Here is a 27,373-nt window from a genome sequence, read left to right as displayed (position 1 = left end):
CAAGTTGTTACAAGCCCTTGTGTATGACCCCACCCCTGCACACAGTAGCAGTCTGTCTCTAGTCTTACTGTTATAGGCTGGATCTCTCTCTAGCACTAAATGATTTCAAATATAACCTTATTCCTAACAAGAAGAGGAACTGAACATTTTATATTTGAAATTTTAAGGTCAGTTTATTAAGTTCAATGATGAAAGCTATCAGAAGAATATTCTCCTGAAAATTATTTTTTCTTAGAAAAAAGAAAGAAAAATCAACACCTCAGCACAGCCACAGATGCTGTGGCAGTCACGCCGCTCTGCAGATGGGGATAGTCCATTAGTCAGTCAAATCACTCTCTGGGTCAGCAGGATTATAGTCCGGATCATCCTCATCATCCTCTAGCTCCAAGTCATCCATTTCCTGGAACAGAGACTCATCTACCTCCACATTGTTTCCAGCTGTAAAAGACAAAAGATTTTACCTTCAGTCTTATACTCAGGAATAAAAGATGTAACACACTGGCAATACCAAACAAACTTCTGAATGTGCAAGTGAGATGTCAGTGATGAAATCTGAAACTAAGGCTGTAAATCACAGTAACGATGATCTGACTAGGCAGCAGAGACACATTAAAAATTTTTTTTAATGTTTATTTATTTTCGAGAGAGTGTGAGCCGGGAAGGGGCAGAGAGAGAGGGAGACACAGAATCCAAAGCAGGCTCCAGGCTCTGAGCTGTCAGCTTGAGGTGGGACTCAAATTCATAGACCACGAGATAATGACCTGAGCCGAAGCCAAACTCTTAACAGACTGAGCCATTCAGGCACCCCTTCTTGAAATGTTTATTTACTTAGAGAAAGACAGCAAAAGCGTGTGCATGAGTGGGGGAGGAGCAGAGAGAAAGGAAGAAAAAGAACCCCAAGCAGGTTCCACATGGTCAGGGAAGAGCCTGACATGGGGCTCAAATTCACAATCCATGAGATCATAACCTGAGCCAAAATCAAGAGGTGGACACAACTGACTGAGCCACTCAAGTGCCCCAGCAGAGACACGTTTTAAAAGCAATTTCATGCTTCCAGTTCACATTCTAAAAAACCACATTATAAAAAAAAAACCTTCCTAGAATGAGTTATTTATGATGTGGCATTTTATAAGTTGAAGATGATATGTCCTGGATATACAAAGTAATTATCACTGACAATGGGGCCCATACCAGTTTATCTCTTCCAGTAGTGGCCAGATATGTACATCACCAAAACTCAACTATACTTTCTATTTAATTGATAGGTATGACTTGATCTCACTCAGTTCCCATTATAACTAATAGTATGCCTTTCTCAAATTCCAGATGTCTAAGCTCTACAGGAAGCAATACCTAAGCCTTGAATTAAACATCTTTACTTTTCAGTTTGAAGTACATAAAGGTCAGTTATTGCAGTACTTAAATCACCAAAAATTGTTCATCTTCCCTTCCTGTCAGACGCCAGTCCACTGACAGGGAGTCTTGCTTCATGCCTATGAGCAAATGAGTAATAAAATACACTTTTGTAGTGGTACCTGGGTGGCTCAGTCTGTTAGGTGTCTGACTTAAGCTCAGGTCATGATCTCTCAGTCCATGGGTTTGAGCCCTGCGTTGGGCTCTGTGCTGACAGCTCAGAACCTGGAGCTTGTTTTGGATTCTGTGTTTCTGTCTCTCTTTTTCTCTCTGCCCCTCCCCCATTCACACTCTGTCTCTATCTCTAAAAAATGAATAATGTTTAAAAAAAATTTTTTATATAAAATATACTTTTGTTAAGTCCAGGCCAAAAAATAACTTATGCTCTCTGGGAGAGGCAGGGAAGTCTTCCCAGAACAGATGACATCTGAAATATTTTGACAATAAATATGAATCCACCAAGAAGAAAAGGGGCCAGATAAAGCAACTGTAGTCAGAATTATATGCAAAGACAGAAAGAAAAATAAGACTTTGAATACTTCTAACCAGAACAAAAGATTCTTGAGGAAACATATCTAGAGATATCATAGATGAAGGCCAAATAGGATTGTGTAGGTCAACCTTTTCCTCTAAGGAACACAGAATCATCAAAGGATTTTAAGGAGAGAAATGTCATGATTACACATGAGTTTTAGAAACATCAGCTCAGGGGCAGAGACTAAAGGCAATAAAAGAGAAAGACACTGAAGCAGTGAGACAAAGTAAAAAACCACAACAAACACCCAAGTAAAAATGATAAAACCTTCACATCAGGAGGAAAGAGCTGAAAATGCCTAGTAAAGACACTTTAGAGGTAGAATCAACGGACAGCTTTTGGTAGGTGATTGGCGATGAAGAGAGAATTGATCTAGTAGACACAGTAAGGAGTCAAGAATGAGTGAAGACAGTAAAACTTCTAAGGTGCAAGAGAGAATGAGACACAGCTTTTTGGTTCCAGAATTTCTTAGTAACATAAGAGAAAAACAAGCTAGTAACATATGAGAGGGACAGATGAGGACATCTTTGCTGGGTCTGTTTGTTTGGGGGGGGAGGGGGTTGTTTGTTTAAGACTAAGAAATATCTTGGAATCAGAATGCAATAAAATACACAAAACAAAATGGTGAGTGTCCACAAGGGTCCAGCTAAGGTTAAGAAGCATGATTTAGGAGGGGAGGAGTTAAGATGATGGAGCAGAATGGAGACCTCAGCTTGTCTCGTCCCTGAATCACAGCTAGATCAGCATGAAACCATTTTGAAACACCTAGGAAATTGATCTGAGGATTAATGCAACAATCTGCAGAAAGTGAGCCACAGAACTTGGCAGGTACATGGTACAGGAGAGACGAATTGGGGGAAAGAAAAGTCACAGTGGGTAGGGAGCTATTTTTGCAGAGAGAGGACAGAGAAAAACAAAGGGGGAGAGTGTAGTGCATCAGGATTGTGCAAGAAAAGCACTCCCCTAAAAGTAGCTGGAGAGAAAGAGAGAGGAAGAGTGAAAATACTCCCAGGGGACTGAATAAGAAATCTGTTCGCCTAAGCCACTAGTGGGGAGAAAGGAGAGGGTGTAAATACCACCAGGATTCTACAAACAGTGCAGCGTAGAATCTAAAGTTCCAGAGCTCTGTGCCTGGCAGTGTTCTGGTAAGGAAGCAGGGTAAATCCCCAGGAGAAGGCAGTGCAGTCTGAGGGGCCCGTGTGCCACACAGGGAAAAGTATTTCCCCTGCTTGGAGAGCATTTGGTAGTGGCCATATGTCCTCCCCACAAGCAAAAGATCCCCGCAGACCCTGGAGAGCAGTCACATTTGCTGGTATTGGAACAAAGACACCAGAGTGTGGTGAAACCTGGCCCCGGCTATGTGTTGTAATTTGCCAGAACCTCTGAACCTCTGCTGCTATGCGATCATGGAAACATCTTCTGGGGTAAGCAGGCACCCAGGCATTGCTCAGCGAGACCTTCCCCCAGAGAGTCGGTGCAGGTCCAAGCCACAAGGGTCTCTCAAGCATGAGGTTCTGAAACACAGCCCAATCTGAGATAAAACTCTGAAGGAAGGTGCCACCTGGCAGATGAACTGCTTGGACACAGACAGGGTAGAGGCCTGACATAAAGGAGGGGTCTTTGACGGCAGGTTGGTAAGAGTGCAAAGTTCCTGTGCCACAGACTGGTAAGCTGGGTGAAGCCATTTCCACTTCCCCTTGCACCACACAGATCCACCCAAGTAAGCTAAGCAGCACCACCTACTAGAGAACAGAGCCCATAAGACCAAGCTCTGCCCAACTGTGCCCTCCAAGCACATCCCCTAGAAAACTAACACAAGTTTCTCCATGTGCTTAGTGTACGGACTATAGAATGCTTCATAGTTTGAGTTCTAGGGAAAAAGGGGAAACTGCATGTAACTTCACTCAGGTTTCATTCTGTTTGCTGGTTCATTTATTTGTTCATTTTCTTTGCTTCTATTTTAACTTAAATTGTTTTCTTTTTCTTTCTTTTCTTCCCCTCTTAGATGCAAAATGAGAAAAATTTATTTTTTTACTTTCTTTTTTATTTTTTAAATGTTTTATTCTATTTCATTTTATCTTATTTTATTCTATTTTATTATACAAATTATTTTTAATTTTTAAATTTCTTATCTTTTTTTTCTTTCCCTTTTGTCCCTATTCTCTCAAGCTTCCTTCAACAAGCAGACCAAAACACACCTAGGATGTAGCTTCCTTTATTTGATTTTTTGTTTTGCTTTTATTTTTAATTTTTAATTTTATTAAATTTTTTTCTTCCTCCCAAATGACAAAACAAAGGAATTCATTCCAAAAGAAAGAAGAGGAAGAAATAGCAGCCAGGGACTTACATATACATTACAGCAAAAATCAATAATATTGAAATTAAAAAAAAAACAACAGTGTAACAGACCAATGAAACCCAGAGCTGGTTCTCTGAAAAAATTAACAAAATTAATATACCCCTATCCAGACTGATCAAAAAGAAAAATGAAAGGACCCAAATAAATAAAACCATGAGTGAAAGAGAAGCAATCATAACCAACACTGCAGAAATACAAACAATAATAAGAGACTATCCTAAGCAATTATATTCCAACTAATTGGGCAATCTGGAAGAAATGGACAATTTCCTAGAAACACATAACTACCAAAACTGAAACAGGAAGAAATAGAAAATTTGAACAGACCCATAGCCAGTAAAGAAATAGAATTAGTAATCAAAAATTTCCCAACAAACAAGAGTCCAGGGCCAAGATGGCTGTCCAGGGGAATTTTAGTGAACATTTAAAGACGAGTTAATACCTATCCTTTTGAAGCTATTCTAAAAAAAGAAATTGAAGGAAAACTTCGAAACTCACTCTACAAGGCCAGCATTACCTTGATTCCAAAACCAGACAAAAACCCCACTACAAAGGAGAACCACAGACCAATAACACTGATGAACATGGATATAAAAATTCTCAACAAGATACTAGCCAACTGGACCCAACAATACATTAATTGAATTATTCATCGTGACCAAGTGAGATGTATTCCTGGGATGCAAGAATATCAGTATCTGTAAATCAATCAATATGATACCTCACATCAATAAACGAAAGTCTAAAACCACCTGATCCTCTCTATAGATGCTGAAAAAAGAATCTGATAAAATATAGCATCCTTTCTTGACAAAAAACCTCAATAAAGTAGGGATAGAAGGATCATACATCAAGATCATAAAAGCCATATAGAAAAGACTCACCACTAATATCATCCTCAATGAAGAAAAACCATGAGCTTTCTCGCTAAGGTCAGGAACAAGACAGCGATGTCCACTCTCACCACTGTCATTCAACAGTGCTGGAAGTCCTACCCTCAGCAATTGGACACACAAAGAAAATAAGGCATCCAAATTGGCAAGGAGGAAGTCAAACTTTCACTCTTCATAGACGACATGATACTCTATGTGGAAAACCCAAAAGACTCCACAAAAAAAATGCCAGAACTGATACATGAATTCAGCAAAGTCACAGGATATAAAATCAATGTACAGAAATCGGTTGCATTTCTATACACCAATAATGAAGCAGCAGAAAGAGAAATCAAGGAATTAATCACATTTACAATTGCACCAAAACCCACAAACTACCTAGGAATAAACCTAGCCAAAGAGGTGAAAAATCTATACACTGAAAACTATACAAAGCTTAAGAAAGAAGTTGAAGAAAACACAAAGAAATGGAAAAAACATTCCATGCTCATGGATTAGAAGAATATTGTTAAAATGTGGATACTACTCAAAACAATCCACATATTCAATATAATCCCTAACAAAATAACACCAGCATTCTTCACAGAGCTAGGACAAACAAAACTAAAATTCGAATGGAACCAGAAAAAGACCCCAAAGTAATGTTAAAAAAGAAAATCAAAGTTGGAAGCATCACAATTCCAGACTTCAAACTGTATTATAAAACTGTAATCATCAAGACAGTATGGTACTGGCACAAAAATAGACACATAGATCAATGGAACTGAATAGAGAACCCAGAAATGGACCCACAAACATATGGCCAACTAATTTTTGACAAAGCAACAAAGAATAACCAATTAAAAAAGACAGTCTCTTCAGCAAATGGTGTTGGGAAAATTGGGATGACATGCAGAAGAATGAACCTGGACCACTTTCTTACACCATACACAAAAATAAACTCAAAGTGGATGAAAGACCTAAACGTAAGACAGGAAATCATCAAAATCCTCGAGGAGAAAGCAGGCAACAACCTCTCTGACCTTGGCCACAGCAACTTCTTACTCAACATGTCTCCAGAGGCAAGGGAAACAAAAGCAAAAATGAATTATTGGGACCTCATCAAGATAAAAAGCTTCTGTACAGTGAAGGAAACAATCAGCAAAACTAAAAGGCAACTGACAGAATGGGAGAAGATATTTGCAAATGACATATCAGATAAAGGGCTAATATCCAAAATCTATAAAGAACTTATCAAACTCAACACCCAAAAAACAAATAATCCAGTGAAGAAATGGGCAAAAGACATAGACACTTCTCTAAAGAAGACATCCAGATGGCTAACAAACACATGAAAAATGCTCAACATCTCTCATAAGCAGGGATATACAAATCAAACCACAATGAGATGCCGCCTCACAGCTGTTAGAATGGCTAAAATTAACAACTCAGGCAACAGATCTTGGAGGATGCACGGCTGGTAGGAATGCAAACTGGTGCAGCTTCTCTGGAAAACAGTATAGAGGATCCTCAAAAAATTAAAAATAGAACTACTCTATGACCCAGGAATTGCAGTACTAGGTATTTATCCAAAGGACAGAGAAGTGGCGATTCAAAGGGGCACATGTTTACAGCAGCACAATCAACAATAACCAAAGTATGGAAAGAACCCAACTGATGAATGGATAAAGATGTGGGGGACACACACACACACACACAAAATGGATTACTATTTGGCAATCAAAAAGAATGAAATCTTGTCATTTGCAACAATGTGGATCAAACTAGATAGAGTGCATTATGCTTAGAAAATAAGTTAGAGAAAGACAAATATTATATGATTTCACTCGTGGAATTTAAGAAATAAAACAGATGAACATAGGGGAAGGGAAGCAAAAATAAAATAAACGGAGACAAACCATATGAGACTCTTAAACACAGAGAACAAACTGAGGGTTGCTGGCGGGATGTTGGGTGTGAGGATGGGCTAAATGGATGATGGGCATTAAGGAGAATACTTGTTGGTATGAGCACATACATAAGTGATGAACCACTAAATTCTATTCCTGAAATTATTAATATACTGTATGTTAACTAACTTGGATTTAAGTTAAAAAAAAAAAAAAAAAGAAACATGATTTAGCAGGGAGGCTACATCAACATTGCTTTGTTTTTTAATTTTTTTTAAAGCTTGTTGGTATGAGCACATACATAAGTGATGAACCACTAAATTCTATTCCTGAAATTATTAATATACTGTATGTTAACTAACTTGGATTTAAGTTAAAAAAAAAAAAAAGAAAGAAACATGATTTAGCAGGGAGGCTACATCAACATTGCTTTGTTTTTTAATTTTTTTTAAAGTTTATTTTTTGAGAGAGAGAGAAGGTATGAATGGGGGAGGGACAGAGATAGAATCCCAAGCAGGCTCCACACTGTCAGCAAAGATCCTGATGTGAGGTTCGAACTCACAAATCATGAGATCATGACCTGAGCCGAAGTCAGATGCTTTACCTGACTGAGCCACCCCAGGTGTACCTCAACATTGCTTCTTAACCTTTTCCAGGGGATAGTCCAGGAACAAGGTGGAAAGGCCAGAAGCTGCAGGACTCCCAACTGGCAAGACGGGCAGGAAGAAAGCTACTGAAGTGCAGAACTCTGGGGTGCTACCAGAAGTGTGACTGTGTATTGAGCCCAGTTTAAGAAACATACGTAGGCTATAAGCTCTTGGAGGGCAGGGGAATTTGTCTATATTGCTATATTCTCAGCAGCCAGGACAATGCTTAGCTTATACTAGGGGTGCAATAAATATATGCAGATGGATGAATAATGGATGGACAGAAAATTGAAAAAGGGTAAAGCCTAAGATAAAAAGGAGAAGGAAAGCACAAGGAACTAAATGTTCCAAATAGTAAGAATTATATGAAATTTAAGATTTTTGGTTAGAGGGCATGGGAAGTTCCAGATTTGAAATTTTTATGAAGTTCTATGACCATGAAGTACAGTTTCTACAGATTTGTGATACTAGAAATTTTAGTAGAACAGGACACGTGAGTTACAGAGGCCTGGTTTACTAGTTATTAGAGGCTAATGTGACCATAGCTATTTACTGATATTTTTGATGTTGCTTAAGTCACCAGAAAACTTTAAAAAATATATTGCTATAGGTTACTATATAAATTGATAAAACATTACAATTTATTCTTCAAAATGTATTTGATTATAGTCTTGGGAGGAAAATTTTATACTAAGTTATAACTTTGATTTTCATGGTTTAATATTAAAAACAGTAGATTATGTACATATGGAATTTTAGTATTATCTTACCATCTTCCAAAAACTGGATATCAGATGTGTCAAGATTATGGTCTGTTTCAAATAGCTGTTTCCCTAAAAGAAATAAATATGTTTAATTTGAACACATCTTTCCTATATATTCCATAGTTTCCCATGTTTCCAGTTTTCTTCCATCTTCTCTACAACACTTTAAAAAGTATAGTAATCCAAGAAAACAAGTCTGAAAACTTATTTTTGTAAACTCTAATTAACTTATCAACTCTGTAAGTAGCTAAGAAGCATATGATATGTATTTGCATTACAATGGAAGAAGGGAAACCCCAGTCTGCTTTAGAGTCCTAGAAAAACAAATTCATTGGACTCTACCACTTCTAAAGCTTGTCAGATTCTGAAGGTCATAGCAGCTATATCTCATGATCTACCCACTGTAATATTTAGGTCAGAGATAAGCCATAAAAATAAATAATAATTATAAACAAAGAAATATCATCATGTAGACAGAATGTTTTCTCTTTTTGTCCTCGGTGCCTAAGTACCTTATTTTCTTAAAGAAATTTGTCCGTGTGATCATCTTGTTGTGCAAGAATTAGATAACTGGGTAGAAATGGTCTTGGGGGAGGGGAGGCTCATACCACTTAATTTATTTTTTCCTGCTTGCTCTTCTTCTTTCATTCGTTTCTTTTTAATTTCCAAGAGTTCTGCATCAAACTTGGCTTTCCAACTTAAGAAATTCTCAATTGTAACTGGAGTGCCATGAAATAATTGCTTAGAAAATAAAAAAGACATGTGGCCAGATGAGACATTTATAGTTTATAAGAAATGTAATTTATAAACAAATAATGTATATTTCTCAATCATACCTGCATGAGCTCTACTAACCTGTATTAACAAATTGTGCAGTGAGGGACCTCTAATATTTTACTTAGTAAGGCCTAAATAAAATTTACTTTTACTTATTTTATGATTGCTAAAAACATGTACTGAAATTTCCAAAAACAAAAACAAAACCCACCAACTAGCCAAAAAACAAACAAAAAAACCCAATAAACAAAACAACAGATTTAAAGAACAATGAAAGAAAACCTGGCTTTATAATATACCTTTTCAGCTTCTTCTGCTTCTTTTTCTTTTTGTTTCTTTTCTTCTTCTCTTCTTGTTTTTATTTGATCTACTATTTCATTTAATTTTTCTTGCACAGCTGTCACTAAAGTAAAGATCATCACCATACCAAGATTTTCTTCTGCCTATGTAACCAAAAGAAACAAAACAAAGGTTGTAGTGAGAACACACCACTTTTCAGAAAAATTTAAAAAATTAAACAATGAAAAAGTGTTTCATTGTTATCACTAAATTCCATACATTTATAATATAATTACTAATTCAGTTGCACCATAAGTTCAGATACTTGGATAAATGATCATTTAAAAAGTGAGCACAGATATACATGTATCTGAATAATTACATATTAAAAAGATAGTAATTTGCTAAAATTAACCTAAAACGGACATTTTACTAAATTCTGTTAAACAATCATAAATGTAGGTAGAATTCAGAAAACATTTTCCTACAGCAGCTAGTAATGAGTTTTCTAGCATATTTTCATGATTTTAGATCTTTTGGGTTACTTTAAGAGCTATGAGAATAAATTGAACTTTGAAGCCAAAGTGATTTTCGAATACACAATAATAAAGAATGTAAGTACTTTTGTGATTTATCTTTACCTACCTTGCTTTTCTTCAATTTGACAGGGCTTAAAATCAAATATAAAACCTCTCCAAATCATGATAGGGATATACAGATGACCCCTGAACAATACATGTTTGAATGCATGGGTCCATTTACATGCAATATTTTTTCAATAAATATAGTATACTACTGTAAATATATTTTGTCTTCCTTGTAACTTTCTTAATAAAATTTTCTCTAGCTTACTGTAAGAATGTAGTATGTATGTAGTACATATGTCATACAGAATATGCATTAATTGACTATGTATGTTATTAGCTTTCTGTCTGTTAATAGTAGTTTTGGGGGAGTCCTAAGTTACAGGCAAACTTTCTACTATGTGGAAGCTCAGTGTCCCTAACCCTCTGTGTTGTCAAGGGTCAACTGTAATTCAAAAGCTATCTGGAAGGTGGTCATTTGAAAGCAGAATAAAATAAAACAAGATACCTTGCTTATCCATAGAAACAAGATGAGAGAGAGAGAGAGAGAAAGAGAAAAGAAAGAAAAGGAAAGAAAAAAAGAAATCCAAAATATACAAGCCAGAACCTTTATCCTAGAAGCAGAAGAGAGATTTCCAAACATTCCTTTGACAGGAATGGACTCAGCAGCATTTGAGTAGCTTCTCTTCCCTGGGGCTTTTCTGTGGTGTGTCCATGCTAACTATCCTAATCTGACACTAAACAAACCTCTCTCCCAACTGCCAAATCCATATTAAAACTACCCAGTGGACAGCAATACAATGGCCCAAAGTCATGTCAACACTGAAACCATCATCTTCTCCTTAAAACCAATTTGTGTTCTCTAACTCAGAGAACCAAACCACCATCCAGCGGGCACGAACACTCACATCCCATCATAAGCTCTATCGCCACCTCTAATCTATTCTTAAATATTATTTAAATCTGCCTACTGTTCTCTATCAACACTGTTATTACCTTAACCCAGGACATCTCATCTTCAACTTGGAATATTACAAGAAACTCCTAACAGGTTTTCTTAAAACCTGTGGTCTTGTTACCTCTGACATAACTTCTCTGGCCACTTGGTACACATTCCAAACTGATCTTGTCAGTCTCTTCCATAATACCCCGCAATAGCTTCCCAAACCCCCAAGGAACAAGACCATAGTTTTAAAATAGTTCCAAAGACCCTTTGGGAATTAATCGCTTTAGTTCCATCATATAATATCAATAACTTCAAATTCTAAGCTCAAGAAATTTAGTATGACTGGAAGTTCTAGAAAGAAAAATGATCCCTTTTCTCTCACTTACATGACCCTTAACAAGCTTGCTTCTCTGCCTTAAAACTCTTCTCTTTATTGCCTGGCAAACTCTTCCTCTTAAAAGCTTCTCCAGTGCCTGAAGCCCATATCCACACATACAATCGTGTACTTCACCTGTCACAGCATTTTTCACACAGAATAATAATTTTCAATGTTAGTCCACATTCCTCACCAGAACATAAAATGTATTATAAAGGGAGGATTCTGTCTGTCTCAAGTCACTTGACCTAAACTTAATACATTTCAAAAACAAATCCCAGTACAACCTCTTTTTTAACAACCGAAGTATTCCAATAGAAAAGCAAAAACAAGGGGCACGTGGGTGGCTCAGTTGACTGAGCATCTGACTTTGGCTCAGGTCATGACCTCAAGGTTCCTGAGTTCAAACCTCACGTGGGGCTCGCAGCTGTCAGTGCAGAGCCTACTTCAGATCTTCTGTACCCCCCTCCACCTCCCCCATTCATGTGCGCGCACGCGCACTCACTCTCTCTCTCAAAATAAACAAACATTTAAAAAAAGAAAAGAAAAGCAAAAAAAGAATATGGAACTAGACAACTAGAAGTCACACAAGAGATTTCTATATCACTACTAATTAAAGAATTTCAAATTATGAGTCTATACTATCTTCCACCTTGTCATCATTTTTTCTTTCCAAATGAAAAAATCGAATGTTAGCAGACGCAGGCAGACACTCCAATGGATAGAGTGAGATTGTAACTTGACACAATCATTTTGAAGGTCAGTTTGGCAGTATGTACAAAATTAAGTAGGCATAACCTTTAATTCAGTAATATTACTTATAGAAAACACTGGGCTAGTATACTCATCAATAATATACTCTTTTTATCTATTCAAACAATATCTGAGCATCTACTATGTTCCGGGCACTAGGGATTCAATGGAGACTCTGCTCTAAGGATTTAAAAACAGTGATGTGGGGGCGCCAGGGTGGCTCAGTCGGTTAAGCGTCCGACTTTCGCTTGGGTATGATCTCTCGGTTCATGGGTTCGAGCCCCGCGTCGGGCTCTGTGCTGACTGCCAGCTCAGAGCCTGGAGCCTGTTTCAGTCTGTGACTCCCTCTCTCTCTGACCCTCCCCCCTGCTCACGCTGTCTCTCTCTCTCTCCCCAAGAAATAAATAAAAAAACATTAAAAAAAAAATTTATAAAAACAGTGATGTGTATGGATGTTCAAAGAATTAAATATTAAATCAAGCAAAAATGAGAAGTAATGAAGTTGTTTCAAAAAGGGTATGTGTAATTACACATACATATAGTGAAATTCTATGTAGTTATCAAAAATGATGATTCATACAGGTGTTTACTAAAATGGTAAGATACCCACATATATTGTTATGTGGAAAAAAGGATATTATAAAACATTATGTATAGAATGATCTAAATTTGGATAGAATAGGTGTACTATGAATATAAGTATAAGAAAAAAAAAGTCTGGAACTGTATTACACCAAAATGTTAATGGATAGTTATACCTGGCTGGTGAGATTAAGAGTAATTTTAATATTCTTCTTCATGAGTTTCTGTATTTTCTGGGTTTTTGGTAATATTTATTATTTTGATAATTAAAAAGCAGTATTATTATGGGAGAAAAAATACAACTATTCCTTCAAAACATCTGATCTCAGGTAAATATGAGAAAGATTAAAACTTTTCTGAAAGGAAGAAACTGGAGTACAAATAAAATATAAAACATGTAAAAAGCAATTACTCAGATCAAATAACATACTAATAAATGACTAAATATAGCAAGCATATGTCCCAGGTTCTCTGCAATGTCTTAAACTGAAGTATTTTAAGTCCAATATTAGATTTAGTATAATTTCTTACTGAGTGACAGAGTGAACAGGGCCCAGGATAAGCATAAATTCATGTTTAATATTATCTTCTTTTACTCTTCATTCTCTAATAACTCCAGGTATTTTTAAAATATCAGCAATCAGAGGGCGAAGTCCTTGAAATATACCAGTCACATTTAAGGTGTAGACAGGGCTTCTGTCAATTCTTGTTAGAAGAAACAAACAACACTAGGACTTCTGTTTATAAAATGGTGGAGTTAAGATTTTACTTGTCCTCCCTACTCCCTACTCTGAAGAACCCATGAAAACTCTACCCAAGCAAGAGTTTTAAATACCAGCTAAGACCAGACTGCAAGTGGCCTATCCCACTACAGAACTAGCCAAGAACTTTCCAATACCCATTTTTTCTTCCATACAACATCCTCAGAGGGATCATAAACCCTTGCTGCCACTTGTAAGTTTGGGGAGAAGGAAAGGTAAGAAACAAAACAAAACAATCACCAGTCCTCATCCCAGATTGCAAGCCTCTAGCCTGCAACAGGGCAGAGGTGTTGGGAGTTTTAATTTTTTTTAAAGTCAGAACTTTTAACCACACATGGGACTGGACAATCTGAGAAGCAGATCAATACTGTGTTTAAACTTAAAGTGCCTATTAAATATTTTAATAACTAAAAACCATGAGGGGGCACCTGGGTGGCTCAGTTAAACATCCGACTTCGGCTCAGGTCATGATCTCTCAGTTCGTGAGTTGAAGCCGGCACTGGGCTTGCTCTTGTCAGCACAGAGCCAGCTTCAGATCCTCTGTCCCTACCATCTCTCTGCCCCTCCCCCTCTCATGCACTTGCTCCCTCTCTGTCCCAAAAACATTCAAACATTTGAAAATACGCTTTAAAAGTCATGAGGCAACAGGGTTTCAAACAGGGATATAGGGACAAACTTCTCTTACTCAAATTTTAAATGTTCAATGAGAAACAAAAAATAAAAATGTTTTGTGAATATCTATAGCTACATCTAGAAAGAAACAGATACATCATGAATTCTCCTTGTTCACTGTACTGGTTATACATATTTAACAGCATTTTCTGGCTCTTAAAATTAATGTATACTATTTAAAGCCTATTTAAAAAAATGTTATCACAAAACTTATTTTCTTACCTGTAATGCTAATAGTTTTAAAATATCTGAGACATCATTATCTTCTAGATTTTCCTGGGAGAATATTTCATAAAGAGGGGCTTCATCTGGGTATTTTTCACTATATGTAAACTTGAGGGTAGTCTGGACAGCTAAAGACATAAGAGTTTGAAAATGAGTATGTTACGGTGTAAAGTATAGAGAGGTCAACATCTTTGTTAAATCAATCATTAATTTACAATGTGTCAATGAAAAGTAGCACAACAGATTTTCCTGCAAATAAAAACAAGGTTACTATGAAATCAGACAGATAATCACTAGGATAAATAACACACACCACAAGGATAAATGAAAATAAATCATGAGAATACAAAAAAATCACCTCTAACACATGAAATACATTTATTACTTAGGAGTATTTTACTATATTGCATGTCTAAAAAAGAGGATGGATAAAAGCCACTCTTTAAAACCCTCTTTGGGGCATCTGGGTGGCTCAGTCAGTTAAGCATCCAACTTCGGCTCAGGTCATGATCTTATGGATCACGAGTTCAAGCTTTGCGTTGAGCTATGTGCTGACAGCTCAGAGCCTGGAGCCTGCTTCAGATTCTGTCTCCCTCTCTCTCTGCCCCACCCCTACTTGCCCTCTGTCTCTCTCTCTCTCTCAAAAATAAACATTAAATAAACATATAAATAAATAAAACCCTTCTTAAGACAAACAAAAGGCACAGAAGATAACACATAGGAAAAGTGCTACCTACAATCCAGTGAAGAAATGGACAGAAGACATGAACAGACACCTCTCCAAAGAGGACATCCAGATGGCCAACAGACACATGAAATGATGCTCAGCATCCCTCCTCATCAGGTAAATACAAATCAAAACCACACTGAGATACCACCTCACACCGGTCAGAGTGGCTAAAATGAGCAAGTCAGAGAACTCTAGATGCTGGTGAGGATGTGGAGAAACGGGCACCCTCCTACACTGTTGGTGGGAATGTAAGCTGGTGCAGCCCCTCTGGAAAACAGTGTGGAGGTTCCACAAAAAATAGAACTCCCCTATGACTCAGCAGTAGCTCTGGTAGGAATTTACCCAAGGGATACAGGATGCTGATGCATAGGGGCACATGGACCCCAATGTTCATAGCAGCACTCTCAACAATAGCCAAAACATGGAAAGAGCCTAAGTGTCCATCAACAGACGAATGGATCAAGAAGATTTGGTTTATCTATACTATGGAATACTACATGGCAATGAGAAATAATGAAATCTGTCCTTGTGTAGCAACATGGATGGACCTTGAGGGTGTTATGCTGAGCGAAATAAGTCAGGCAGAGAAGGACAGCTACCATATGTTTGCATGTATAGGAGGATTAGGGGAAACTTAACTGAGGACCATGGGGGCGAAGGGGGGAAATTGGCGGGGAGAGGGAGGGAGGCAAACCATGAGAGACTCTTGAATGTTAAGAACAAACTGAGGACTGATGGGGGTGGGGGAGAGGGCACGGGGGGTGATGGGTATGGAGGAGGCACTTGTGCGGATGAGCACTGGGTGTTATATGGAAACCAACTTGACAATAAACTATTTAAAAAAAAAAAGGAAAGAAAAAGTGCTACCTAACAACGTGGATGGAACTAGAACACATTATGCTAAGCAAAATAAGTCAGAGAAAGACAAATCTCATGATTTCACTCATATGTGGAATTTAGGAAACAAACAGATGAACATAGTGGAAGGAAAGAAAAATTAGATAAAAATAGAGAGGGAGGCAAACCATCAGAGACTCTAAAATACAGAAAACAAACTGAGGATTAAGGGAGAGGAAGCGAATGGGAGGATAGGATAAATGGGCAATGGCCACTAAGGACACTTGCTGGGATGAGCACTGGGTGTTGTATGTAAGTGATGAATCACTAAATTCTACTCCTGAAACCAACACTACACTGTATGTTAACTAACTTGAATCTAAAACAAAACAAAAAGAAACAAGCAGAGAAAAAGAAAACGTACTACCTTGGGCTTATTGTCAGGTCCTACCAGAGCCAGTTTCCAGTGCAGAAGATCTGGTATTAGCCCTGGAGTCTATATTTCTAGCTGTACCATGCTAGCAGGGCATTGCTAAGGGTTTGCTAGACGACATGGCTTTGGACTGGATGGTTTGAGAGGTTGTCTGAGAAACTTTTAACCTGACTCATCTATACATTTTCACTCACTCTTTGGGCCTATATCACGCATACATCTGACACTTGTATAGGAGTGAGATTCTCAGAGGCACATCAGTGTAATGTATCTTTCTACAGCCTAGCCTGGTGAATTCTCAATTCCACCAAAATGCAACTAAGCAGCAGTGCTTAACATTTTCTGTTAAAACTTATTAATCACAATGATCCTTTGTCTAGACTTGGCCTTTCTTGTAACTCACATTTTAATTATTAAAACCTTCTGATTTTGATAATTTTAACTCAAATCCAGATTCCTCTCCATGAGAGGGAAAAAGAAAAACCTTAAAATATGCAGGTTTGAGATTTTGTTTTAATTTTTGTGTATGATGTCAATAAGGAATTTTATGAGTTGATGGACATGAGAAAGACTGTTACAGGTCCGTAAGGATACAGTGTCTTTTGGCATTTTCTTTGTTTTTAATTAACACATTTCTAATTTTATTATTAGAATAAGAACTTTTTAAAACATTTATTCATTTTACTATATGATGTAATAGTCATTCATCATAGAAAATTTAGAAATACATTCAGATGAAAATAAAATCAATAACAATCTCACCATCAGGAAGAGATCATTATCACCATTTGGGGATATTTAAAGCATCATAGAAGCATTTTTTAAATGTTTATTTAACTATTTGGGGGGGAGGTAAGAGACAGAGAGAGAGACAGAGAAAGAGAGACAGAGACAGAGAGACAGAGAGAGACAGAGAGAGAGAGAGAGAGAGAGAGAGAGAGAGAGAGAAAGACAAACAGGCTCCATTCCCAGTACAGAGCCCAACATGGGGCTTGATTCCTCGTCCACAAGATCATGCCCTGAGCCCAAATCAAGAGTCAGACACCCAACCGACTGAGCCACCCAGGCACCCCATCTTAGAAACATTTTTAAGGGGCGCCTGAGTGGCTTAGTCGGTTAAGCGTCCGACTTTCGCTTAGGTCATGATCTCGCGGTTCGTGGGTTCGAGCCCCACGTCGGGCTCTGTGCTGACTGGCAGCTCAGAGCCTGGAGCCTGTTTCAGAGTCTGTGACTCCCTCTCTCTCTGACCCTCCCCTGCTCACGCTGTCTCTCTCTCTCTCTCTCTCTCTCCTAGAAATAAATAAAATATTAAAAAAAAAAAATTTTTAAAAGGATAGCTTAAAGTATCTTCTATGTATTTATTTATATTTCAATTAAAATATTAAAGAATACTCATGTTGTATTTGAGATCCTGTATATAAAACCTATGTATATAAACACATATATAAGTAAATGCATCCAACATTCTTATAATTCAGATTTTAGTAATATCTCATGGCTAATCTCATTTTCAATTGTACAAGACAGATTTAGAGTTATCAAATGATACCACTAAAATCACTGACTGTTCACGGGATTGGCAGAGTTTTAATTGACTAACTTAATGTTAAAATCCTTGGGGTTAACACCAACTTACATAATGTTTTTATCAAATTCCAATATTAACTGAACTGGACTAAAGGTGGAAAGGAACTTCAGATGCTCCCCCAACATCGGCCACATTTAAATCAATCTATTTAATTTTAATTTATTGGTTTTGTAGCTGCTTTATTTCCATTTGTATATCTGCCTTACTTCTACAGTTGGCTTTTATCTGGTTTTATGTATATATACATTTAAACAACAGTACAACATCCATCCTAAAGAGAGAGAGAAAAACATGGAGATATTTATCCAGCCTAATTTATAACAGCAAATGTTCAATAAGCAATCTAAATGCCCAAAGAGGAAAAACAATCATGGAAAAATAAGTCACTCTGTGGAATACCACACAATCATTGAAATATGTGTGCATTCAAAGTCTTGTTTAGGACTACAATCTTCTACCTTTTCTCCATCTGTTGTATTGTTAATATTTCTGTTTCACTTTTTTACAACGAAGCTCGTTATGTCAGAATATATCTCATTGACTTCCTCTCTAATTATCTATAAGTCTAAAGTTTACATAGCAAATGCTAACTAGAGACATACAGCACTCATGCTAGATTCCTAACGGCACGTTAGCATCGCCACACCTTCAATGCCCAGCGAAACGGAGGCAGAATGAGTAACATTCCTGAGAGTGACTTAGGACAACCACAAGTATTCTGATTGGACTTACTTTCATCATTTTCTCCAGCTTCAGACGTCACAGTAATGGTGAAACTGGGTGGATTTTCTGATAATACTGAAAGAAAATATACACAGAGATTAAGTTATTAAGATGCTTCCTAAGGCAAATGCTTTTACTTATCCGCAAAATATCACTACTCTGTTCTACAAACATCCCTAGTCCGTATTTCCACCTCCACAAATACAGACTAAACAGAACATTCAAATGATAAAACAGCCATCTATTTTCTATTTAAATTTAGGGTTATCTTTAATTTGGAAAAACACACCTATAGTAGATACACTCTTGGAGTTTTGTCAAATCAATTAAAATAATTAATTTACCTTTTAATTCAAAATTTCCATCTATACATAGAGAATTATATTCTAAAAAATTCCAAAATGGAATGACAAAAAGTTTGATGTTTTCATCAGAAACTACCCAGATATTCAGTATTATCACTAATTTTTAAACTTATATACTCTAAAATATAATTCAGAAACTCCGTGACAAACAGTAAATATTAATTTGTTAAAGTTTGTATCTTCTACATCTCTTTCTCCCACATCATCCTTAGAACCAAACTTTATTCTCGAGTCTCTACCATCTTTCACGGAATTACCAAACTAGCCATGAATCCAACATCAAATTGTTTACAATTTGTTAAGCAAGTCAAGACATGCACATCAACATTTTCATAAAGAAGAAAGTGTTATATACCATTTTACAGCCTGATGCCTATGTGATACTATATACAGTATCTCTTCCCCCACTAGAATACTGTACTATGAGAGCTTCTAGATCAGTGCCTGGCAGGATCCAGAAATTCAATAAATCCCAGCTAAATGACAGTGCTAAAACAATGGAATGAAAGTAGAAAAGGGAAAACAAATTAAATTGATATTCAGAACCATTGGAAAAGTAAACAAAAATCCAGGCCACCCGTGATTGCTGCTGAGCCCATGAAAGCCTGTGACTCACTGGAGCCCTGGGAAGCACTGGCCCCTGTCAGGGTTTGTAGCAGCTCAGCAAACTCTTTCTGAAATGAAAGGCCAAGGAGAGCTCTGAAGAAGTCACCAAGGAAACTACTCAAGTTTTCCTGCTCAAGAACTTCTGAGGCCTTCATAACTATTCATGATCAATAAAATTTTCAAGACATATGCCTTCACTTTAATCAAAGTTTAAAAGTACTGTACTTGAAGCACTGATGAACATCTAAGATTACTATCAAAGCATCTGTCAAGAAGATAAGCCTCTCTGGACTCATATTTTAATAGGTCTCAGATAGCCCAACCCATGCTAAAAAGCCTCTGAAAGATAATTATAATAAAGCTTTTATAATAGGATTGACCCTTTTTTTTTGTACAAATGTGTGTAAATGTGTGTGAAATTAGATGTATTTCATTCCTATTTCTTTCCATGACAAACTAGCATTTATATGTCATAAGATGTAAAGATAACAACTACAGAAATAAGGGTTCAACCCAATGATATCCCAACTTATTACCATTTTTACGACTCTAGTAGACTATAATTTAAGGGTCTCCTAATAACAGCTAACATTTATTGAGAACTACTTTATGCCTGTGTTATACTACGCATTTACACAAAGGTCCTTTAATTCTTACACTAAGATCGTGATTTTATAAAGTTACTGTATTTCACCAAATTTAAGATGATACCAAGTATGAGATGCACTCTATGTACTAAGAAAGAAAGAAAAAAGGATCTGCCAATTAAACTATAATATGTAACTGATTATAAGACAACATTTATATTTCAGAGATGTTAAAACATAAAAATGTCTTACAGTCAATTAAGTATAGTATCATCCCAATTTTTTAGATGTGGAAACTGAGATTAAAAACAGTTTTTAAATAATCTGCCCAAGGTTATTCAGCTAGTAACTGGAAGAACTGAATTGACTGTAGTGAGTGTCATGTAAAAAGAAAATATTTTTTGCAGCTGAGAAATTCCAAAGAAGTCATTTGAGCTAGACTGTGAATCAAGGCATACCGCTAAGTAAAGATGGAGAAAAGATATGTAGGCAACAGTAACACGGCAGCAAGGGTATAATGAGGGAGAACTTAAGGAATATATATGGAACAAGAAATTACTCCATTTGGTGGAAATATATGTGGTGAAAACTAGTTGAAAATACAGTTGAAAGTTTCACTGTGGACAACGGCAATTTTTTTACAGCAGCAGTATGGTCAGAATTGTACCTCTAAATGTAAGAAGGCAAGTCTAGCAACAGAGCATAAATTGGAAAGACAGAAACAAGGCTAGAGGCAGGATGAAAGTAGAGAGCTATTAAAATCATCCCAGCAAGGTTAATGAGGTTCTGAACTAGGTCAGCAGCCATGGGAATAGCAGGAAACAGGAAGGACTTTAAGATGGTGATGAATGACATTCCGAATTTGCAGTCAGAGGATGGCAGCACCACTAATAAAAACAAAAAATACAAAAAAAAACAAAAAAAAAAAACAAAAACCCAAAACCCCCCAGAGATGATATATTTAAATGACACAGGGAACTTTCAATTGGAGACAGTATGCAATATGCAATCAGAAACCAGCAAATGGAGCTAAAGAGAGTTGGGCTTGAATTTAATTTGAGGTCATACACACAGAGGTGATAGCTAAAGTCATTAGACTAAACGAGATCACCAGAGAGAAAACAGAGAAATAGGGCCAACACCAGCTTTGTAAGGAGTCCTAAATTTGGGAAATGACAGTAAGAGGAAAAAGTGTCAGAGAGAAAAAGAAAAGCAGCAGCCATGAGAGGTCAAAACAAACTCAAGGGAAGCCTATTTTATTTGTGAAGCCACCCAACTTCTGAGATTCAGGTCCAGCATGCCATTGTCTACAATGTATACTCTATGTGTCTGTGTAGCTCTGTCAGAAGGAAATGGGCGATGGACCCCACTGGCCCTACAAGATCAGATCTAAATCCCTAACAAGGCTGTCTATAATCGGGCCCCTGCTTACCTGACAGCCCTTATTTTCCATGACTCTCTCTTTTCATTTATGTTCTAGTAATACCAAGCCGCTCTTGCTTTGAATGCATTTTGCTTTCACAGAGTCCTGCGTCTGCATAAGCTGTGCCCCTACTCCCAGTCCCATTGACTGGTTGGCTCCTCATCACCCATCAGTTCTCTGAAACAATCAAGAATCTCCCCCTTTTCATATGCTCTGGCTGCATCCCATATATTCCTCCATGAAGGAATCATCACACTAGGTTGTAAATTACTTATCTGAGGTCTTTTCCCATTAGACCGAGATTCTAATAATGTATATAATAAATATTTGGTTAAATGAGGACTTCGGGATGCTAGCAAGAACATCACTGAACTGCCTGACCTTGGGTCAAATACAGAATAGGGTGGCAAGACAGACAATAAGTTGAAAAATTCTTAATCCACAAGAAATCATGATGAGAGGCATGTTCAGTAAAGGAACTAGAACGAAGAACTGCAGGGCTACAAAGTTTATGGAGTTCGAAGAACTGCAGGGCTACAAAGTTTATGGACAGAAAGAGGAATTTCAGAGGCCAATCTAAAGATGGTATGTACATGCCTCCCTGCAGTTGAATAAATGGAAATCAAAACTCTTCATTGTTAAAGACAAGGAATTATGAAGCCATAGTATTAGAAGAATCAGCAACTAAAACGGTAAATTTCTAGTAAAGAGCATCTCATATTTAACAGTTATAAAATACTTGCAATTACATTACTCCTCATTAAACACATAAGAAACCAAAGCTTGGAGTGGTTATATGATTTGTCCAAAGACAGAGTTAATATCCATGACACCAAGCTGCTATTACACGAAAAAAATGTGACCAAGGAACAACAACAAAAACATACTGGAAAACGCTACTAATGTTCCCCCAATATCTACTCACCTCATCTTCTAGTTACACCATTTTTAACTGAGCATATTAACCACCCAGAATAAAGACTGCATTTCCCAGGCTCCCTTTCAGTTAGGTCTCAGCAAGTGACAATGACTAAGTTTCAGCTAATGAGATGGAAGCAAATAAGTTCTTTAACAGTTTCCAGGAAATTTCCTTAAGAAACTGCTAGGTTTTTTCTATTTCTTCTTCATTCCTTTACCTATCCTACTGCCTGAAAAGGAATGTGGGCATCTTCACCATGAGGTCGAGACTACGTCTTAGGAATGACAGGGAATTAAGAAGCAGCATGGGTACCCGAGGAATTCTTGGACTAGAGCTACACAACTATCTTTTATGTGCAAGAGCAATAAGCCTTCACCTTAAAAAAAAAAACAAAAAACAACCCACTGTTATTTGAGGGTCTCTGTCACAGCTGAACCTAATTCAAAGGATGGAAGTAAAGGAGGTAAAGAGAGAGGGAGAGAGGGAGGAAGGAAGGATGGACAGATGGACGGAGATTCCAAAGTTTGGAGAGTAACAAAGGGATGGAAAAGTTCCTTAGCTGGACTGCAAAGATGAATGATTCATCAGCACCTAGGGTCTGATGAAGGAATAACCCACTTCAGTGCATTACTGTGAGCTGGGATATAAATTAGCCTTCACTAAAAATACCAATTTCCACCACTGTAAGTAGATCAAAATATTTTTGAGAAAGAGAGTAAGATTTTGCACACAGTAGAGGAATGGAAGAAATGTTAAGTGATAGTCGAGGCACAGAATTAAGGACGGAAATAGTGGAGATAGTGGCTGAAAGGTACACTAAAGGGACACACAAATGACATCAAGGTTTTCACAAAGAACCAGACAGCCCATATTTAAATAAGTTCCTTTGGTCCTTAGGGAGTGTCTGTCTTAGCAAACCTACTCTTAGAAGACAACTTTTAGAGATGACTACCCCATCTCTAAGATGCAATTATAACTGTTACATGCTCATGGATACTACTTAGAGGTACTGACACAAGTAAATACAGAATTATGTACCCCTCTTTGTAAGACCAAACAGATTCAAGGGACCTTGACTTTTGGTTTGCCTGAAGCCAACCAATTTATTTCAACAAAATTCCCCATACTCAGATTTTGATACAGAAATGGAAATAACCAAATTCTACTACCTTAGCAGGGCCTTGTCAAGTGAAGCACTACTGAAGGAGAATGTGGAATCAGAAGAGTCCATTTATATTTTGGAAGACTAGTTGTTAGGAGGATTGGATCAATGTGCAATCAAGCTACAGAACAGGCAAAAAGAAGAAACTGTATTATGATTTGTTATAATTCACAACAAATGCAACACTGGACCAAAAGTTCTTTGCAAATAGTCAAGCAATCAATTCTGAGGTTAGGCTAGGTCTATGTGGCTAGAATTATGGGCTGGCTGAGACTGTGCCTCTTAAGCATCCACAAGGAGGGCATGACATGCTTAACAAGGTCTTCTTGGCAAGCACTAAGCTATCTAGTAAAAAAAAAAAAAAAAAGNAAAAGAAAAGAAAAGAAAAGAAAAAGCATATCAACTTCCTTCATCAACAGCATTGAGTATTTACCAAATCTAGTATTAGAAAACTGCCAATGAGTGTTCCTTGGCAAACTGAGACAAGCCAGCTCTTTCTTAAGCCAGGTAGGAAAATATGAACTCATCAACACAAAAGAAGGTTATAAAACAGTAAACCTTGCAAATCATCATGATTTCAAAAGATCAAACATGGAAGCATTTTATTCCAACCTCCTCTGCCTTTTCCCTGAGAGGTTTCATAAACAACACAATCATGAATAAGGCAAAGTTCCTGAAGAACTGTAAATCAAAACATCATTTTATTTAAAATTTATTCATTTTTGAGAGAGATAGAGTGTGAGTGAGGGAGTGGCAGAGAAAGAGGGAGACACAGAATCTGTGCTGTGTAGGCTCCAGGCTCTGTGCTGACAGCTCAGATGCAGGGCTCGAACCCACGAGCAGGGAGATCATGACCTAAGCCGAAGTCGGACACTTAACTGACTGAGCCACCCAGATGCCCCCAAAACATCTTATTTTAATTTATTTATTGCAAAGTTTATAGGAATGCTGGTAGGAATTAAGAGACAGATGGGCTCAGCTGATACTGCAGAATACTTAAATGCATCAGAGATGCATAAACTGTCTTTTATTATCTTGACTCAGAATCCTCAAACACTTTTGCGTCCGACAACAATGTCACACACTGAACTACATCAGAGTTTAGTACAATTTGAAAGAACCATAAGATTCATTTAGGATTAAAACTGGATCACTTTTTAAAATGCTTCTACACACAGCATTTAATAAGGGATACCTTATGTCCATAGAAGAATAGCACATCTTAGGCTTTCTTAACTCTGCCTACACAGTGCCTATCATGTTTCCAAATGTGATACTAGAAATGACCAAACGTCACAACGAAGAATATATCTGACAACTGACCCTACATTCTATTTTATTTAGACATTGACATAAAAGCAAGGATAGAGAAGGGAGCCAGACTCCATACACACTCACCCAGTTAATGACACTCTCAAACCCCTCTTCACTCATCCCCTTAACATCCTCACAGCACAGCTGTACTGCTGGTGAGAGAGAACATGAACAGGACTGGAGCTATACAGGGGCAGCTGAGAGACATCTGCCTGTTGGCAAAGCAGAACAAAATTTGCTACCATTGCAAGCAGTAGTCAACAGGTGGAGCTAAGAAAACTAAGCTAAGCAAGAAAGGGAGAGGGATTGGAGTTAAACATCCCTTACATTCTGAATTCTGACCATCAGTGATGGGCAACAGTCAAAGGAAGGGATGGGGAATGTAAAACCTGCAAACCCAGGTTCTACTCACACATACTGATTTTATCTGATCACTTCTCAAACACTAAGTATAAAGGGAGAAAAGCCGTATTGCTATGGTCGTCTCGCTGCACTTTCTGAATCAACTGAAGGCTTAATAGAGAAAAATTCTCTTCCTGTAAAATACACCTAAAGAGCCTCTCAGTATTTTACATTAGCCCAACCTATCAAGTAATTTTCTGCTCCCCCTTATCTCAGCTGGAGCTAGATCCCAAGTTCCACATGTCTGCAAGGTGAAGGAACAGAAAAGGGGGTCCAGACCTCTTGGTACCAGCTCTGCCGCTAACTTGCTAGCCAGACCCAAAGCAGGCCACTGACTTTTCCTGCGCCTCCTAGATGTCTCGCTTGTAGCAAGAGGCATCTAGGGTAGATGTCTAATGTTGCTTCCTAACAATCTGTCAATCTGCAGCGGAACTAAAATTTGTGCCACATCATTCACTGCGCATTTGCAGAATACCAGAATATAAAGAAACGAGAAACTCCAGGGACAATGCTACTCTCAAAACTGATTCTGGGTAACTCTGAGAAGAGCACTCTGAATCCCCTAAACTTCAAAACACCATCGTATGAAAAAGAGCTTCTACCCAAGTAATAGTGAAAACGTTAAAACTGACACCTCCGTGGCTCTGGAAAAACTACGTCCACTTAGGAGTATCTGCTTTCGTGTTTTTCACTGAACCTCGGGTTACTGTAAGTTACACAGAAACCAAAGTGCACTCGACTCGATTCCAGGCCTGACACTTTCCAGGGACCTCGCCAGCTTCTTCTGGGCTTTCAGATTTCAGGGGGTAGGCGGAGAAAGGGAAACACTGTGGAGTTACCCCTAAGTGCTTGAACACGTCGGGAGAAGAAGATGAAGAGAGTGGCGGGAGAAGAAGATGAAGAGGGTGGCGGGCGAAGTGGCCGCGCGGCCTCGCTGTCTCCTGCCCCATCCTGGCCCGCGAGGCCGAGAGGCTCTGGCCCATCCCACTCCACCCCCGGGCCGCTCCGGGCCCGCAGCCGCGGAAGTCACCTGTGAAGGAGTCGGGGTAGATGGACTCCAGAGCCTCCAGCTCGTTGCGCTGCTCCTCGCCGTAATCTGTCATCGTGGCCCTCGCCGCTGCCCATGGACCGCCCAGCCACCCAGGCGGCGCGCTGCAGCAGGGACCGCGGCCGCGCGGGGAGAGCAGGCCGCGGCCGCACGGGCGCAGGCGCAGAGTCCCAGGCTGGGAGGCCCGGGGCCCAAAGCCAGGCCCGGCCTGCTGAGCAACAGCCCGGAACGGGCCTCCGCCTGCTCTCTAGTTCCGCGCTCGACTCGTTAGGCCTGGCCAGCGGAGCGCTGAGCAGCCGCCTGCCCCACGGCCGCTTGGGATTTGCCGGGATGGTGAAGGCACCCGGTCTGGCATTCGCTACGGACACCTAGGGCCCCGTTCCTCGGCTTTTCAGGGCTTGAGCCTCAGAAGCCACTCAGCGCGACGTCCTCGTTCGATGAGTCTAGACTGAAAGCTGGCCATGCGTGCCGGGGCGGGACGAAGTCGCTGCAGGTGGGACGAGGTGGCCGCTGGCAGCGCGCGTCTACGGACTTCGCCGTTTCCGGTTTCCGGTTTGAGACCCTATGGCCCCCGGCGGGGCCGACGGATGACCCCCTATGTTAGCTATTGGTGAGGGCCGGGTGATTTCTGCGGTCTTCGAACCTCCCAGTCCCATGGCATCCCACGGGAGTTGGGCGAGAGCCCGGGACCAGGGTAGACTGCAGTGGGCAGAGGGTCCGGAAGGGTCAGCCCCTCTGCTGAATAGCCAGGTGCAGTGAATCCTCGGGGGGGGGGGGGGGG

The 27,373-nt window shown here is 38.7% G+C and overlaps 2 protein-coding genes across 2 annotated transcripts in view; one reads left to right on the top strand and one right to left on the bottom strand.

The window, feature by feature from the left end:
- Window positions 1-151: 151 nt before the first annotated feature.
- Window positions 152-26,932, bottom strand: RWDD1 (RWD domain containing 1). The gene is made up of 7 exons (XM_039224534.1): window positions 26,575-26,932; window positions 18,776-18,841; window positions 14,453-14,583; window positions 9,577-9,720; window positions 9,109-9,241; window positions 8,507-8,569; window positions 152-438 (listed from the first exon to the last, which is right to left on the bottom strand). Exons 1-7 carry the CDS (start codon window positions 26,645-26,647, stop codon window positions 317-319), a joined length of 732 nt encoding a protein of 243 aa, XP_039080465.1. The 5' UTR covers window positions 26,648-26,932; the 3' UTR covers window positions 152-316.
- Window positions 26,933-27,090: 158 nt separating this feature from the next.
- Window positions 27,091-27,373, top strand: part of TRAPPC3L (trafficking protein particle complex 3 like) — a 62,654-nt gene continuing 62,371 nt past the window's right edge. Inside the window, exon 1 of the mRNA XM_039224537.1 lies at window positions 27,091-27,202. The gene's annotated coding sequence lies outside the window, so the exon portion shown is untranslated. The remainder of the gene's footprint in view (window positions 27,203-27,373) is intronic.

The sequence above is a fragment of the Hyaena hyaena genome, unplaced genomic scaffold, assembly GCF_003009895.1.
Source record: "Hyaena hyaena isolate Hyena2069 unplaced genomic scaffold, ASM300989v1 scaffold_1663, whole genome shotgun sequence".
NCBI classification, from domain to species: Eukaryota; Metazoa; Chordata; class Mammalia; order Carnivora; family Hyaenidae; genus Hyaena; species Hyaena hyaena.
This window is presented reverse-complemented; position numbering and strand designations above follow the sequence as displayed.

Bases quoted from the DNA above. Each gene is read 5' to 3' on its own strand.
- RWDD1 (XM_039224534.1), bottom strand. From the start codon at position 26,647: ATGACAGATTACGGCGAGGAGCAGCGCAACGAGCTGGAGGCTCTGGAG. The intron at 9,721-14,452 runs GTAAGAAAATAA...TTGGTTACATAG, and splicing joins TAAAACTATTAGCATTACAG to GCAGAAGAAAATCTTGGTAT. The intron at 439-8,506 runs GTAAGATAATAC...TGTCTTTTACAG, and splicing joins TATCCAGTTTTTGGAAGATG to CTGGAAACAATGTGGAGGTA.